This window comes from Sphaerodactylus townsendi, linkage group LG03 (assembly GCF_021028975.2).
Source record: "Sphaerodactylus townsendi isolate TG3544 linkage group LG03, MPM_Stown_v2.3, whole genome shotgun sequence".
NCBI lineage: Eukaryota > Metazoa > Chordata > Lepidosauria > Squamata > Sphaerodactylidae > Sphaerodactylus > Sphaerodactylus townsendi.
The window spans coordinates 54,450,683-54,464,381 of NC_059427.1; the positions used below are offsets into that span (position 1 = coordinate 54,450,683).

The following is a 13,699-nucleotide window of genomic DNA, read 5'->3' on the forward strand; positions in this document are numbered from 1 at the left end:
GGAAAAAAGAAAAAAAAGGAAAATAAAAATAATATATTAAAAAGCTTCTGATTTTTTTCTATGCAGAATACAGTTAAAATTACAAACACTTTATTATCACAAAAAGAAAAAACCCTCTTTTTCTGTTATCTAATTAATATTAATAACAATAATTTCACTCAGAATTAAAATGGAACAAAAAAGGCAGGGAGCCTGAGAAACTGGCAAAATAGTCAACATTTTCTACATTTAAAAATGTTGCTGACATTATACCACGCCTAATGGTTACCCTATTAATTTTCAGAGAGCAGCAGTGGTTAAGAGCAGGTGCACTCTAATCAAGAGAACCGGGTTTGATTCCCTGGTCTGCCACTTGAGATGTGGAGACTTATCTGGGGAACTACATTAGCCTGTGCGCTCCAACACACATCAGCTGGGTGCCCTTGGGCTAGTCACAGTTCTTCCGAGCTCTCTCCACCCCACTCACCTCACAGGGTGTTTATTGTTGGGGGGGGGGAGGGAAAGGAGATTGTAAGCCCCTTTGAGTCTCCTTACAGGAAAGGGGGGGATATAAATCCAAACTCTTCTTCTTAATGAAACTAACTTTGCTATAACATTTACAATCTCTGATAACATGTTTCATATCTGAGCATGTACACAAGGCTAAAGTATAGCATTTTGAAGAATTTCTGACTATGTGGCGGTTTCTATTCTAGACTGTTAGCCCTAGTAGTTGCCTATCTATGCTCACCTGTGATGCCAGTTTTGAACTGTAACTACAAATCTGACCGAGTTTCAATCACCTGGTGATTCTATAGAGATCTTGAAGCAGTGCTTTACTGCTGTGGTTAACTGGCTAAGGGAAAACAAGTTGAAATTAATCCTTATAAGAATGATGTAATTCAGGTTGGGAAGTCTGAAAGGATTCTGCACTTCCTACCTTTGATGGGATCCAGATATACTTTCTGATTCAGTCAAGAGTCTAGTGATTATAGTGGGCAAAGCATTATTACTTTGGAAAAGCAAGCCAATGCTGCTGCTTCACTTGGCTTGGCAGTTGGCTGATCTGGCCTCATGGATCTATGCCATCGTTACCTTGAGGCTAGACTACCTTGAGGCTAGACTACTATAATACTGTATTCTTTACATTAGGAAATCTATCCTGCTATGTATATCATTACCTCTAGTTCAGAAATAGTTATTTGAGAATTGTTGAAGGGGTGTGTTTTGCATTACAGGCAATCTTTGAACTTTCCCAAGGAGAAGAGGACTTGATAGAAGACTTGAAACTAGCAAAAAAGGTATTACTATCTTAAATATGGCTAATTTCATTTACAAGCAGTCTCTCCATATTTGACAAAAGGTCGAATAAATTCTTGAAGTTTAAAATTTGAAGGTTAAAAATGCTTTCCAGTCTGTAATTATATTATGGTTTTACTGTTATTGTGCAGGCTTACCATGACCCCATGCTTAAACTCTCCATAATGACAGAGCAAGAATTAAATCAGATTTTTGGAACCCTGGACTCTTTAATTCCTCTGCATGAAGGTATGATTCTTTTTGTTCTAGATATAATACCGGTAGCTAAAACAAATCAGAATAATTACTACATACAATATTATGCAACTTCCTTGAAAACCAAATATCATAGGGGAAGCAGGGCACATAACTAAATAAATGGGCTACAAAGGAATTGAAGGAAAATCTAGGAACTGAGATGACATGATACTAATCTAATGTTGAACTTTTCTTCAGTATCTATGGGGACTGCATATTTTCTTCATGAATTATATTGTGTCAGAAATATGAAGACTATCTAAACACTTCTAACATCTCCTCTCTGGAAGGCTTCTAGAAGAGGGCATGACAAAAGGGTTGCTCTTTGTAACCCTATATTTCAAAGGCTGCTTCAGAAGCTGGGAATTTTCTCTTGGAACAATCAGAAAGTGGGGTGTGAATATAGACTTCTCGCCAAAGGAGGATATGGCCAATAGCTTGTTTCTCCCAGATCAAGGGAGACACAGTGCTTATTATGTGGAGCTTAAAGGAAATACATGGAGTGCAGAAGGGATTAATGGGTGACAGACAACAGGAAATTCTTCATTGATTCCCTTTAGGTGTGGCATTTGACAGGTTGTTGTGACTGAAAGAAAAGTGTGGCATCTGCATACTGATTCCCAGTATCCGGGATGCATATGTGTTTTGTGTATCTTTGTGTATAATAGACTTTGTTATTCAACTGAAATCTTACTCAGGAGTTGCCTTGTGCTTTCTCCTTAGAACATAAAGAACATAGCCTTTTATTGTTTATTAGTTGTCAGTGTTGTGTCTGTTGCCAACATTTAGTATCAGTACCAACATGTGTCTCAGAACTGGTTTTGGTGCTGCCAAAAGTTATATTTACACTGTTCAAACCATTGTTTCACTTAAATCTTCCTGGCCCAGGCAGAGGCGTATGGGGGGGAAATGGCGCTCGGAGACAACTCCTTCTCTGGACGCATTCCCACCCCATGCATAAGGGCATGGCTTTGGGTGTGGCACCGCCCCTGAGTCCTGCCCCGCAGGCCGGCTTTCAACAGTTTTTAGAAGTTGGCTTTCAAAAGCCGGCCTGCACGGCTAGGGGACAGGGCCACGACCCAAACCATGCTCCCGGGTGTGGGGGGAGACGGGGCCACACCCTGGAGCCATGCATCCACCCGCCATGCAGGAAAGCCAGTTTTTGAAAGCTGGCTTTCCTGCAGGGACATGCCCCTGGGCATGGAGGAGGCGGGGCCAAGGCCCCGGCCTCAATGCAGGACAGCCAGCCTGCGCAGAGGTGGAGGGGGTCATGGTGGCATGCAGCTGGGGCGCATGTCTTTTGGTGACACATGGGGGTGTCCGGCGCCCCCCCCACGTGACCGAAAGGCATGTTCTCGGGGACATGGGTATCCCCTGTCCCTAGGGCAGTACGCCCCTGGGCCTAGGCAGCAAAAAATGTAGAAATTGACATATAGAAAATTTATTTTTCATATAAGAAGCATTTTTGGAGGCATATTTAAATAATTATGTAAAAAAATACCATTATCTGTGAAGGACTAACATGATCAAGGTATTATCAACAAAGCCAATGGAAAGCCTTTGGAGCATGAGGTGGCTCATTGCTTTGTAAAAATGAGGGCCATGTCATCTGGCATGTCAGTTTTTCCTAATGAGGTGATAAAGAATATGTGAATATGGTAGTAAGTTTTCCTAGTAGTCACCTTACAAAGTTGAATAACAGTGAATAAACTCCTAATAATCCTTTACAGTTTATCTTTTAATGATTTTGTATTTTTAAATAATGCTTTTCATGTTTCTTGGGTTTTCATCAGATCTTCTCAGGCGGCTGAAAGAAGTTAGAAAGCCAGATGGATCTACTGACTGTGTTGGTCATATCCTTGTGGGCTGGGTATGGATGTTCGCAATTATTATTATTTTTTCATTCCTGCTCTTTGTCTTTAAGGTGAGAATATTGGTTATCATGGCAACCAGGCAATATGATAACTAGTAAAATATGCAAAAATGGGTAGTGCAAACCCAGCCGTTTAAAATCATCTAGTCAGAGTGGTTTTATCGTACTGCTTGACTGAGGTAAAAGGTGGCATGTTTCACTGGGGCAAAGCATGTTCTGCTGGTGCAAGATTTGTCCTGCTAGTGTAGGAATTTCTTTCATTGATGAAATAGTAGAATAGTAGAGAGAAATGGTAGAATATAATTTTCTGTTTGTTTAAATGAAAATGCATCAGCTAAACTAGCAAATTATGAAAGCCAGGTTTGCATTTTAAAAGTTGTATTGAACAGTACTTCTGGCAGTGATGAAAAGTAATAATTTTTGAGCAAATGTTATTGGTCAGGAGTAGAAAATTTTGATTCATGTTAAGATTTTTTTGTATTGGCTTTGTATTATATTGGCTTTTATTATAAATAATAAAATGATAAATGATAAAATAATAAATAATAATAAATAATAATAAAAAGATTAATTTGTATGAGAAGGCTAGAAATACAGATGAAAATATCAGAATAACTAAATTACTGCAAATATTTTTTTCTCCTCAGTTGCCTTGCTTGAATTCCTACGATAGCTATTGCAGCAACCAAGTAGCAGCCAAAGCTCTGCTAGATAATAAAAAGCAGGATCATCGGGTACAAGACTTTCTCCAGCGTTGCCTAGAATCCCCTTTCAGCCGCAAACTGGACTTATGGAATTTCCTTGACATCCCAAGGAGCCGTCTGGTGAAGTATCCATTGCTTCTCAGAGAGATTTTGAGACATACACCAAACGATCACCTGGACCAGCAGCATCTGGAGGAAGCTGTATGTGTTTATTAAAGATATTATATATAGGACTTTAAAAATCAATGTTTAAAATATTGTCCTTGCCAGTTCAAGGCTCTCATATGTGCCTGAAGTGCTGGAATTTCTAATTTGCTTATGTAAATATGACTATAATTATGAAAACACCCCCACATACTCACACACGCATAATATTACACTTACACTTTAGATGCAGTATATAAACTAAAAATAAAATTCTAACACACGTGGAGATAAACAGAAATAGTTACACTGTCTGAAGTGAAATTTGATAGTTCCCAGAAAGCTATGACTACTGACAAATCTGATGTTACAAAATATGAGGAATATTACCAATTAATCCCTCTCACTGAAACTGACTTCAGCCTTTACATGAAATGGGTATTATATAGACCAGTGGTGGCGAACCTATGGCACTCCAGATGTTCATGGACTACAATTCCCATCAGCTCCTGCCAGCATGGCCAATTGGCCATGCTGGCAGGAGCTGAGGAGGAATCGTAGTCCATGAACATCTGGAGTGCCATAGGTTCGTCACCACTGATGTAGATAGTAACCAAAGTGATTTGAAATTATGATTAAAAGGTTAAAGGGTTCTACTGGGGTGAATTCTGTGGGACGGTGCATTGCATATGAAAGTTCAAATGTCCTCTCCTTATGCAAATGGTGTCTAGCTCATAGGCGTGTGGTTTACATGTAGTGCTAGACTGTAAGAAAAGTAAATCCAAAAAGTATTTCTGATCATGTAAGAACTTTCACAAGCAGAATCAAAAGAGCTGCTAGGGAAACTACTTATTATATACATGAACACAAACAAATAGCATTACTCTAAAATGGGACTATGGTCATCATCTTGGAATGACAAACTATGTGCAAAGTTGCCATTCCTCCATCCTTGCACCTTTGTCACTCTCTCTGTCTGGCTTTTTTCCCCTCAGTTGTGAAGTTAATTGAATGGTGTGAAATATATGGTCTATGTACCTAATATCCCCCTTTTTCTCCCATAAGAGACTCAAAGGGGCTTACAAACTCCTTTCCCTTCCCCCCGCCCCCACAACAAACACCCTGTGAGGTAGGTGGGGCTGAGAGAGCTCAGAAGGACTGTGACTAGCCCAAGGTCACCCAGCTGGCATGTGTTGGAGTGCACAGGCTAATCTGAATTCCCCAGATAAATTTCCACAGCTCAGGTGGCAGAGCGGGGAATCAATCCCTGTTACTCCATATTAGAGCACACCTGCTCTTAACCACTACAGCTAATAAAGTGATTAGCTTTAATGCACCAATATTTTTTTTGCACAGATTGTACTATTTTAATTGGAATTTCTTCTTAATTGGAACTTCTGCTTAGCCAATTTGTTTTCAGCTCTCCAAGTTTAAAATATTTTTAGCCCAGTAAGTATATTTTGGGATAGTAGTAATTGAAGAAAGTACTTGCAATGAAATATTTACACAGTGTTTACTTTTACAACTAAAGGAGGGCTGGACAAAATTTACTCAACGAATTATGACTTGTATTCAATCTTTTCTTTTGTAGATTAATATTGTCCAAGGCATAGTTTCTGAAATCAACAAAAAGACAGGTGAATCAGAATGTCAGTATTACAAAGAAAGACTAATATATCTTGATGAAGCCCAAAAGGATGCCTTGATAGATAATTCACGTGTTGTGTGTTGTCATGGTGAACTAAAGAACAATAGGGGAGCGGTAAGTAGTTAATTAATCTTTTTCAAGCACCAGGTCAAAACATTTTCTTTACCCATATACTTAATTAAGGGATTTTTCTTTCAAAATTGGTTTTACAGCTTGCTTATAGCTTAAGAAGTGTTTTATAAGAGTTATTTTAAGTTGCTAAACGTTTAATGTTTTTACATTCTATTAATGGTGAGTTTAGTTAACTTTTATGGTGTTGTGTTTTATTTTGTATGTTTGTGTTATGCTTTATTTTTTATATTGTTATTCTGTTCATTATGTTTACATTTGATTAATCACTTTCACCCACTGTTGCTTTCTATTAGCTTGAGATTTAAAAGATACTTTAGATTTCTATATTATTTCCATTTTGTGTTTTTGTATGATTTATAGAAAAGAACAGAATTTAATAGATCAATAAAATATGGACATTATACATTTAAACTGTAATGTTGTTTTGTATATATGTTTATAACATTAATAACTACACCATTATGGTGGTTTTGTATGTGTCATGGTGGTATTAGTATTGTTTAATACTAATCCATGGATATCCATGTGAATTTCAGTTTTTAATAGGTTAGTCTGCAATACGATGAGAAATTCAAAAGGCTGAAATGCATATATTATTGCAAAACAAGTGGCAACTAGCATTTTTACCATATCAATTGCAGCAGTGTTTTATGTAAAAGTGGAACAGTAAGCTTCAGCATGCTACAGATTGATGTATCCTGGAGAGCAACCATTTAATTCATGCTGAGGGGATTTTTGTGGCCCATGGGTGTCTTCCCACCAGATTTCGTGTTTTCCAAGTGGTTTGCCAAAAAGGCTTTTGTCTCTTATCAGATAGTAAATGAATAGATGTTTTAGGAAGATCATAGAATCATAGAGTTGGAGAAGACCACAAGGGCCATCAAGTCCAAACACCTACTATGCAGGAACACACAATCAAAGCACTCCTGGCATATGATCATCCAGCCTCTGTTTAAAAACCTCCAAAGGAGACCCCACCACTCATAAGCTTCTCCCAGATTACAGGAGAAAGTTTCTTATAAAGAGCAAAGGGCACTGCAGGCAGCAAGCTTTTATTTGCTTATCTGATCTGGGTTTTTACACCTATGAGCAAGATTTTCCTTTCAGAAAATTCAACTAATTACTTTTTAGCAGTATCTTGGCAATTTCCTCTGTATCTGATTTAATGATCCTTTTATACCCCTCTTTTGCTTCTTAACTTGTAATCTGTTAAAACTATTTTAGTTTTTTAACTATGGAATTTACAAATAAAGATTGTAAAAGCAACAGCTTACTTTTTCCCTTTACTATCAGAAACTACATGTCTTTCTCTTTGAAGAAGTCCTGGTAATCACTCGAACAGTTATACATAACGAGCAACTTTGCTACCAACTGTATCGGCAGCCTATCCCTGTGAAGGACCTTGTGTTGGAAGACCTGCAAGATGGAGAAGTACGGTTGGGTGGATCAATACGTGGGGCGTTTAGCAATAATGAAAGAAGTAAGAGCATGCTAAATTTATTTTGTCATAAACTGAGATTTCAGAATTGTCTCTTTGTGTTTAAACAGCGTTTTTGCTTACAATAGATAATATTCTATAGTAAAAATATGACCTTTCTTTCCAGCAACTCTTGTAGAATTAGCCTACCATAGCTTACAGGTCTCCTGTGAGGATAAAATAGAGAAGGGAGAATCATGTAAACCAACATTTAGGAAATTAAAGGGAGAAACTGACATCCCTGTAACTATTGATTTGTGCATGGACTTCCTAGAACAGGGGTAGGGAACCTGCGGCTCTCCAGATGTTCAGGAACTACAATTCCCATCAGCCTCTGTCAGCATGGCCAATTGGCCATGCTGGTAGGGGCTGATGGGAATTGTAGTTCCTGAACATCTGGAGAGCCGCAGGTTCCCTACCCCTGTCCTAGAAGCACACAGAATTCCTTTGGATCCAAAATTCTTGTGGACCCTTCAGCTGGTAATATTGCTCATATGAGTGCTCATCCCACACCATCCTTCATGCTGTATACTGCACTACCAAGGAGACACCCCCAGTATGTTGGCCTCTCTGAACCTCCGAGTCATTTACTTCAGCCTGAACACATGAAGCCAGTGTGGTGTAGTGGTTAAGAGCAGGTGTATTCTAATCTGGAGAACCGTGTTTGATTCCCACTCCTCCACCTGAGTGGCTGAGGCTTATCTGGTGAACCACATTTGTTTTCACACTCTTACATTCATGCTGGGTGACGAGTCAGAGTTCTTCAGAACACTCTTAGCCCCACCTACTTCACAAGGTGTCAGGCTTGCGCCATTCTCAGCCTGGCAGCTTGCACGTCCACACCAAGGCCACAGATGGCCCAGCCATTATAACTGCTCGAGGCAAAGGAGGCCTCCCCTTGCTCGCATGTAACTAGTCAATAGAGCTTAAACGTTCACTCTTATCTGCCTTCCTCCGGAGTGAACTGCCTATCCTAAACAATGCTTCTGTTCCCACCATCCTTTATAATGCTGATATTATGGGAATGCGAGGGTGGGGGGATTCTGGGTTGAACCATACTGTAACTTACAGGTATATGCCTTTAGTTTTGGCTATCTGATCCCTGGGCTGATGCAGTTCCAATAAAGCTCTTGAAACCTTCTTGAGTATTGTTTGATGACCAGAGTAACAGACCCTAGCACATGGTGTCTCTTGTGGGGAGAGTAAGGGAAAGCCATCTTGAGTCTCCTTACAGGAGAAAAAGGTGGGGTATAAATCCAAACTGCTCTTCTTATACTGTGTCAGACCACTGATCTATCAAGGTTAATATTATTTAGTAGCTCTCCAGGATATTTGGAATCACCTTCTTCTTGATTCATCTTTTTACTGGGGTCTAACTTGAGATCCTTTGCATGCAAAAGCAGATATCACTGCATCCCTCTTCAAATAGATGGCAAATCTTTTCATATGATATATTAGCTGCTGATAGACAGCTGTTCTGTTCTCTTCTGTCCAGCTAACTGGACTTTCTTTTATACTGAGCTGCTGCTTCCGACTTACCTCTTCTGCTTCTGGCCATTCTTTACCCTGAATATTCCTAGATTCAGCAGAGCAGGGGAAGACTTACAATTGTTAGGATAAGGCATTAGCGGCTTGCTGGGGGTCTGTTTAGTGGCTATTAAAAAGAGCAAAAGAGGACTCCAAATGTTCATATAAATATTCACACATTCCCACTGCCACTGACAGCCATTTGTCAATCTAACTTCCATCACTGGTAACAGGAAGTGGCCATCTTTGAGTGGTGACTCAGAGACTCTTGTAGTAGAGAGACATGAATTCAAATCTAAATACCATTATGAAGCTCACTGAAAGATCATGAGCCAGTCACATAAAATTAGGTTAACCTACCTGTTGTAAAGATAAAATGGAGAAGGGAGAATCATGTGTAATGCCCTGAATGTTTCGGAAGACAGAATAAAAATGTGACAAAAATAAATGGGAGGGAGGGATCTAAAAGGAGAACACACTGTATGCAGCAACTGCCAGTTGTCCTCTCTAAATGGGCCAATGGCATAATTTCTTCTGCTGCTGCTCAGAGCAGGGTATTCATTGTTGCATCGTTAAGAGACTCCTACTGACTGTGTTTTTAAAATTATGATAAAGAGGTTAAACACAAACCATGCCTGCTTTTGAAGGACATTATTTTCTCATATTGTGACCCATAATGATAGAAATATTAATTACCGGGGCTGTAATCGTTTTCCAAAAGCACTTTTTATAACATTCAAAAATATAGATCCCCCAATTCTTGTGTAGTACTATGTAAGCCAAGGACTTTAATTTTATAAGAGTGTTGGTTGATATTAAGAGAGTATGTTACTAACACAGCTAATTTCTTTCAGTTAAAAATTTCTTTAGAATCAGCTTCAAAAATGGATCTCAGAACCAGTCCCACTCTTTACAAGCAAATGACACCTTCAACAAACAACAGTGGCTCAACTGCATTCGTCAGGCCAAAGAATCAGTCTTGTGTGCATCAGGTGAAGGTAGAATACTTGATTTTGAAGGACAATTTCTAGCCTCATCAAACAGAAGCAGAGAATCCCTGCAAGAATCAAAGCTTGAGCAAATGGACCAATTGGACAGTGGGTCTGACTGCAGTATGGACACTAGTGAAATCAGCATTAACTGTGACCACATGGAGCAAACAGACTCTTGGGAGAATGACAAAGACTTAGAGAGCAATGTCTGATAAACTATATGCACGTCATCTGAGTCTTACCTGTACAGTATTTGCATTCCACAAGTGGAACAAAAAAGCACTTTTAATATTTTTGTGACAATGTCAGCTCAGTCTGTTACATTTGTACCCTTCAACCATAGTACTGTCATTGCCTTGTGTGTTATTTGGAATGTGTGCCAACTATAATCATGTGATATTCTATAAATGTCTCAGTGGTGGAGAGAGGTACTTGACCAATTATTTCTACATTCCTGCTGATATATACAATCCTTAAAATACTGTTTATAAAAAGACAGTTGTAATATGAATAAAAGTGGTCTATTTTGACCTCTCAGATGGCAGCTGAACAGCTGAAGTGTCTTAGTACAGTTATCAGAGCCAGAAATTTTTCACTCACAAGTTTCGCCAAGTTTAAAAGGCTTCAGATTAAGTAAATCTATAATTGTTTGATGTTGTGCAGCATCAGATGATAACATATATGGATCATAAATGGATCTTCCATGTCACCACAGTGCTTTTCTGCTGAAATAGTTCATGTATTCTATTGACTCAGGGAGAGATGTTCAAGCATTTGTTAACCAGTCCTTTTCCTCCAGGTAAACTAAAGTAGTTTACGGATATTGCATTAACAAAAAACTATATATTAAAAACATACACACCCAAAAAACTTGGATTGATGCTTATAACCTTACTTATCTTCTCTGTAAGATTCATAGGTTTAATAACTGAAGTCTGGCTAGTGACCAATGTATGATTACTATACTAGTGCAAGATAAACAATTGAAAGGATAAAATCAGTGCTGTAGCTTCACATGAAAGTCAAATGTTACAATTATACTTTCAAATAGGAAGGTGGTTATGCATATCCATGATATTCCATTTGTAATAAAGTATTAAAATAGCAAATAAATACCCTCAGAAAAAGACATCCCAGTAATTTCACAATACATTTATTTTTACTTCCTGAAGCCCTGTTTATACATGCATCTAGAAAGTGTGTAAAATGCTCTCCCCCATGATTTTTCATTTTAATTGTTTTGCTGCATCCTATTGTTTCTAGGACAGCTGTTGTGTAATGTCTATGGATATAAGTTTACCAGTCCCTCATTATCCCCAGCATCATAGTTTGTATTCATTATTTGTGATTTCATAGCTGTGGATTTGCTGATACCCATCTGCGGAGGACATAGACAATATCGTCTTGAGAGCTAAGATTGAAAATTAGGGCCATGGAGATTGGGATCCTCAACATGGCTGATTCTGCAGGTACTTCTCAAATGCTAGCACCACAAAATGGCAAGGGGTAGGATTGGGCAGGACTGGCTCTTTGCTTTCAGAAATAGAGGCTGTTTGATTTCTGTTTTCAAAGAAATAGGATGGTTCCTGTGTCTACAGGAGAAGTTGACAAACCAAGACACACAAGTCTGGCTATGATCAGGCTACAAGTACATAGATGTGTTATGCCTGCCTCCATTGAGCACAATTCTTTGCCTAATTGGTCAGCTAGCAAGAGTGAACCAAAGCTTTGGTTTTTTCTCCCCAGTCCCATTCAAGTACTGTGGGATTTTATCTCCCAAGAAATTTCAGCAAGTGGCATGTTGGGGATTTGGGGGATACATTCCTTTTGGGTCAGATTCTTGATGGTGCACACATTTCCCTCCCATCCCAAACTCACTGCACTACAGATCAGAGAAACCTGCAGCTTCTAAACCCTCTTCAAGTGTGACTGTTCCGTTGTCTTTGCTGAGAAAGTGAAAATCTTTTGTGTACGTTCAGCTCACTTGAGCTATGCTTGTCCCTCCGGCCTTCCCCTGCTCACCCAGCAGCAGTTTGTTGCATTCTTGGTTGGCAAAGCGTCTGGAATGTTTCCTTTTTTTTTTTCAGAGGAAAAAATGCAGCAGACAACAAGGAAGTGATGGGCAAGGAAAATTTTGGCTGGGGAAGCTTTGCAGTGGGTGAATCCCCTAGTTGGCACTCAAAACTGCAGGAAAACCCCACTGTGAAGGCGGCGGGCTGCAGGGCAAGCACTACATGCATAATAAGCCAAACTTTAGCATGAATAAAAAGGGACAATTTTTCAATGGCTACCTTAAAAAACATCTATATGAATCTTCATGTTCAATTAAGATTTTAATTGAATTTTCATTTTCAAACAAGAAGAATTACCCTCATATTCCATTTAAAACCCTACCAGAATTGGAAAAGGGGGGGGGGGGTACTGTAAATTCACTTCCCTAAAATTATCCTAGTTATTCAATAGTAAAGCAGTTCTGGCTTGTATATTTAAAATAGTTTTAGGGTTACAGTTAAATCATTAGTCTAAACACAAGCTGTTCGTTCACTCTTGTACTCATAAGACAGGAAGAACAATAACATTGGTAATTCTGGATCAAACCTTCATTTGAAATTAAAGTTTGAACAATAGTAAGTTATTTCATTTGCTATACCTCTCAAATGGGCTTACAATTTAGCATTTGATGCACTGAAATGATCTCATACCACTATTTCTTATTTTCTCTACAGTACAGACTCCAATCTCAGCACAAGCAGTAATATTATGCTGCCAAAATGTACACTCCATATGTTGTACGTGTTTGTGGAAAAACAGGAGAATATATATGTCAATTTTTATTTTGTTATATGTTAAAAGAATCATTGTGTTCAGATAATCAATATAAACAGGTTATTTTACTTCTATTTAAAAATGTTATGGGTTAATTTTACTCACTAGGACATATTTCTGTACGTATAGGTTTTAAACATGATGAATTTTATTTTAGGCTTGTAATTTATTTCAGCTGCTTCATTTTGGAAGCTCTATTCATGAATCATCAGACTGAACAAGAAAGAAACATTTATGTAGAAGCAGGTAGAAAGTTTATTAGGATGTGAACTACTGAAATGGCAAGTACTCACCAAATGTCTGAGAAACTGTGTAGACTCTTCAGTGATTAAGGATAATGTATGTACTGATGAGAGTTTTGTATAATAGCTTTACACAGTTCTCAAAGCATTTCAAATAAATTATGCTGAACTCTATTCTTCCATTTTTCCCCAAAACGTACAAAAAGGCTAGATTCTACCATTTCTATGACAAATGTGTGTCAGTAAAGTTTACATTTTATCCTAGTTAAGTTTAAGATACAGGAGCCAAATATAAAGCTCCTGAAGATCTTGCAATGCATGCCAACTTACTATCCCTAGCATAAAAAAAATCAAAGAACGTTTCTTGCAGATTTCATATATCTGATGCACTTCACGTTAAACTGTACACTGTAGAGTTAATGTACAACTGTAAGTAACAAAGTGAACATTTCTTCCAAGTAATGGTTTGGGACTTCTTAGGGTTTTCCACATGGCTTCTTCCACAAATGCAGAATAATGCACTTTCAATCTGCTTTCACAACTGTTTGCAAGTGGATTTTGCTGTTCTGCACAGTAAAATCCAGCTGCAAAGTGCATT

At 38.4% G+C, this 13,699-nt stretch overlaps 1 protein-coding gene across 11 annotated transcripts in view; it reads left to right on the forward strand.

Moving 5' to 3' along the window:
* The window catches only part of ARHGEF3 (Rho guanine nucleotide exchange factor 3), a 135,152-nt gene extending 121,877 nt beyond the window's left edge, over window positions 1–13,275 (forward strand). For 7 of the 11 annotated variants that reach the window (XM_048490308.1, XM_048490312.1, XM_048490310.1 and 4 more), the window contains 7 exons: window positions 1,218–1,280; window positions 1,431–1,527; window positions 3,330–3,460; window positions 4,057–4,314; window positions 5,849–6,019; window positions 7,331–7,517; window positions 9,896–13,275. In XM_048490308.1, the coding sequence (XP_048346265.1) occupies window positions 1,218–1,280; window positions 1,431–1,527; window positions 3,330–3,460; window positions 4,057–4,314; window positions 5,849–6,019; window positions 7,331–7,517; window positions 9,896–10,245 (1,257 nt within the window). In that variant the 3' untranslated portion in view covers window positions 10,246–13,275. The remainder of the gene's footprint in view (window positions 1–1,217; window positions 1,281–1,430; window positions 1,528–3,329; window positions 3,461–4,056; window positions 4,315–5,848; window positions 6,020–7,330; window positions 7,518–9,895) is intronic. The other 4 variants (XM_048490311.1, XM_048490316.1, XM_048490318.1 and 1 more) reach the window with 1 other exon arrangement.
* The last annotated feature ends 424 nt before the right edge of the window (window positions 13,276–13,699 follow it).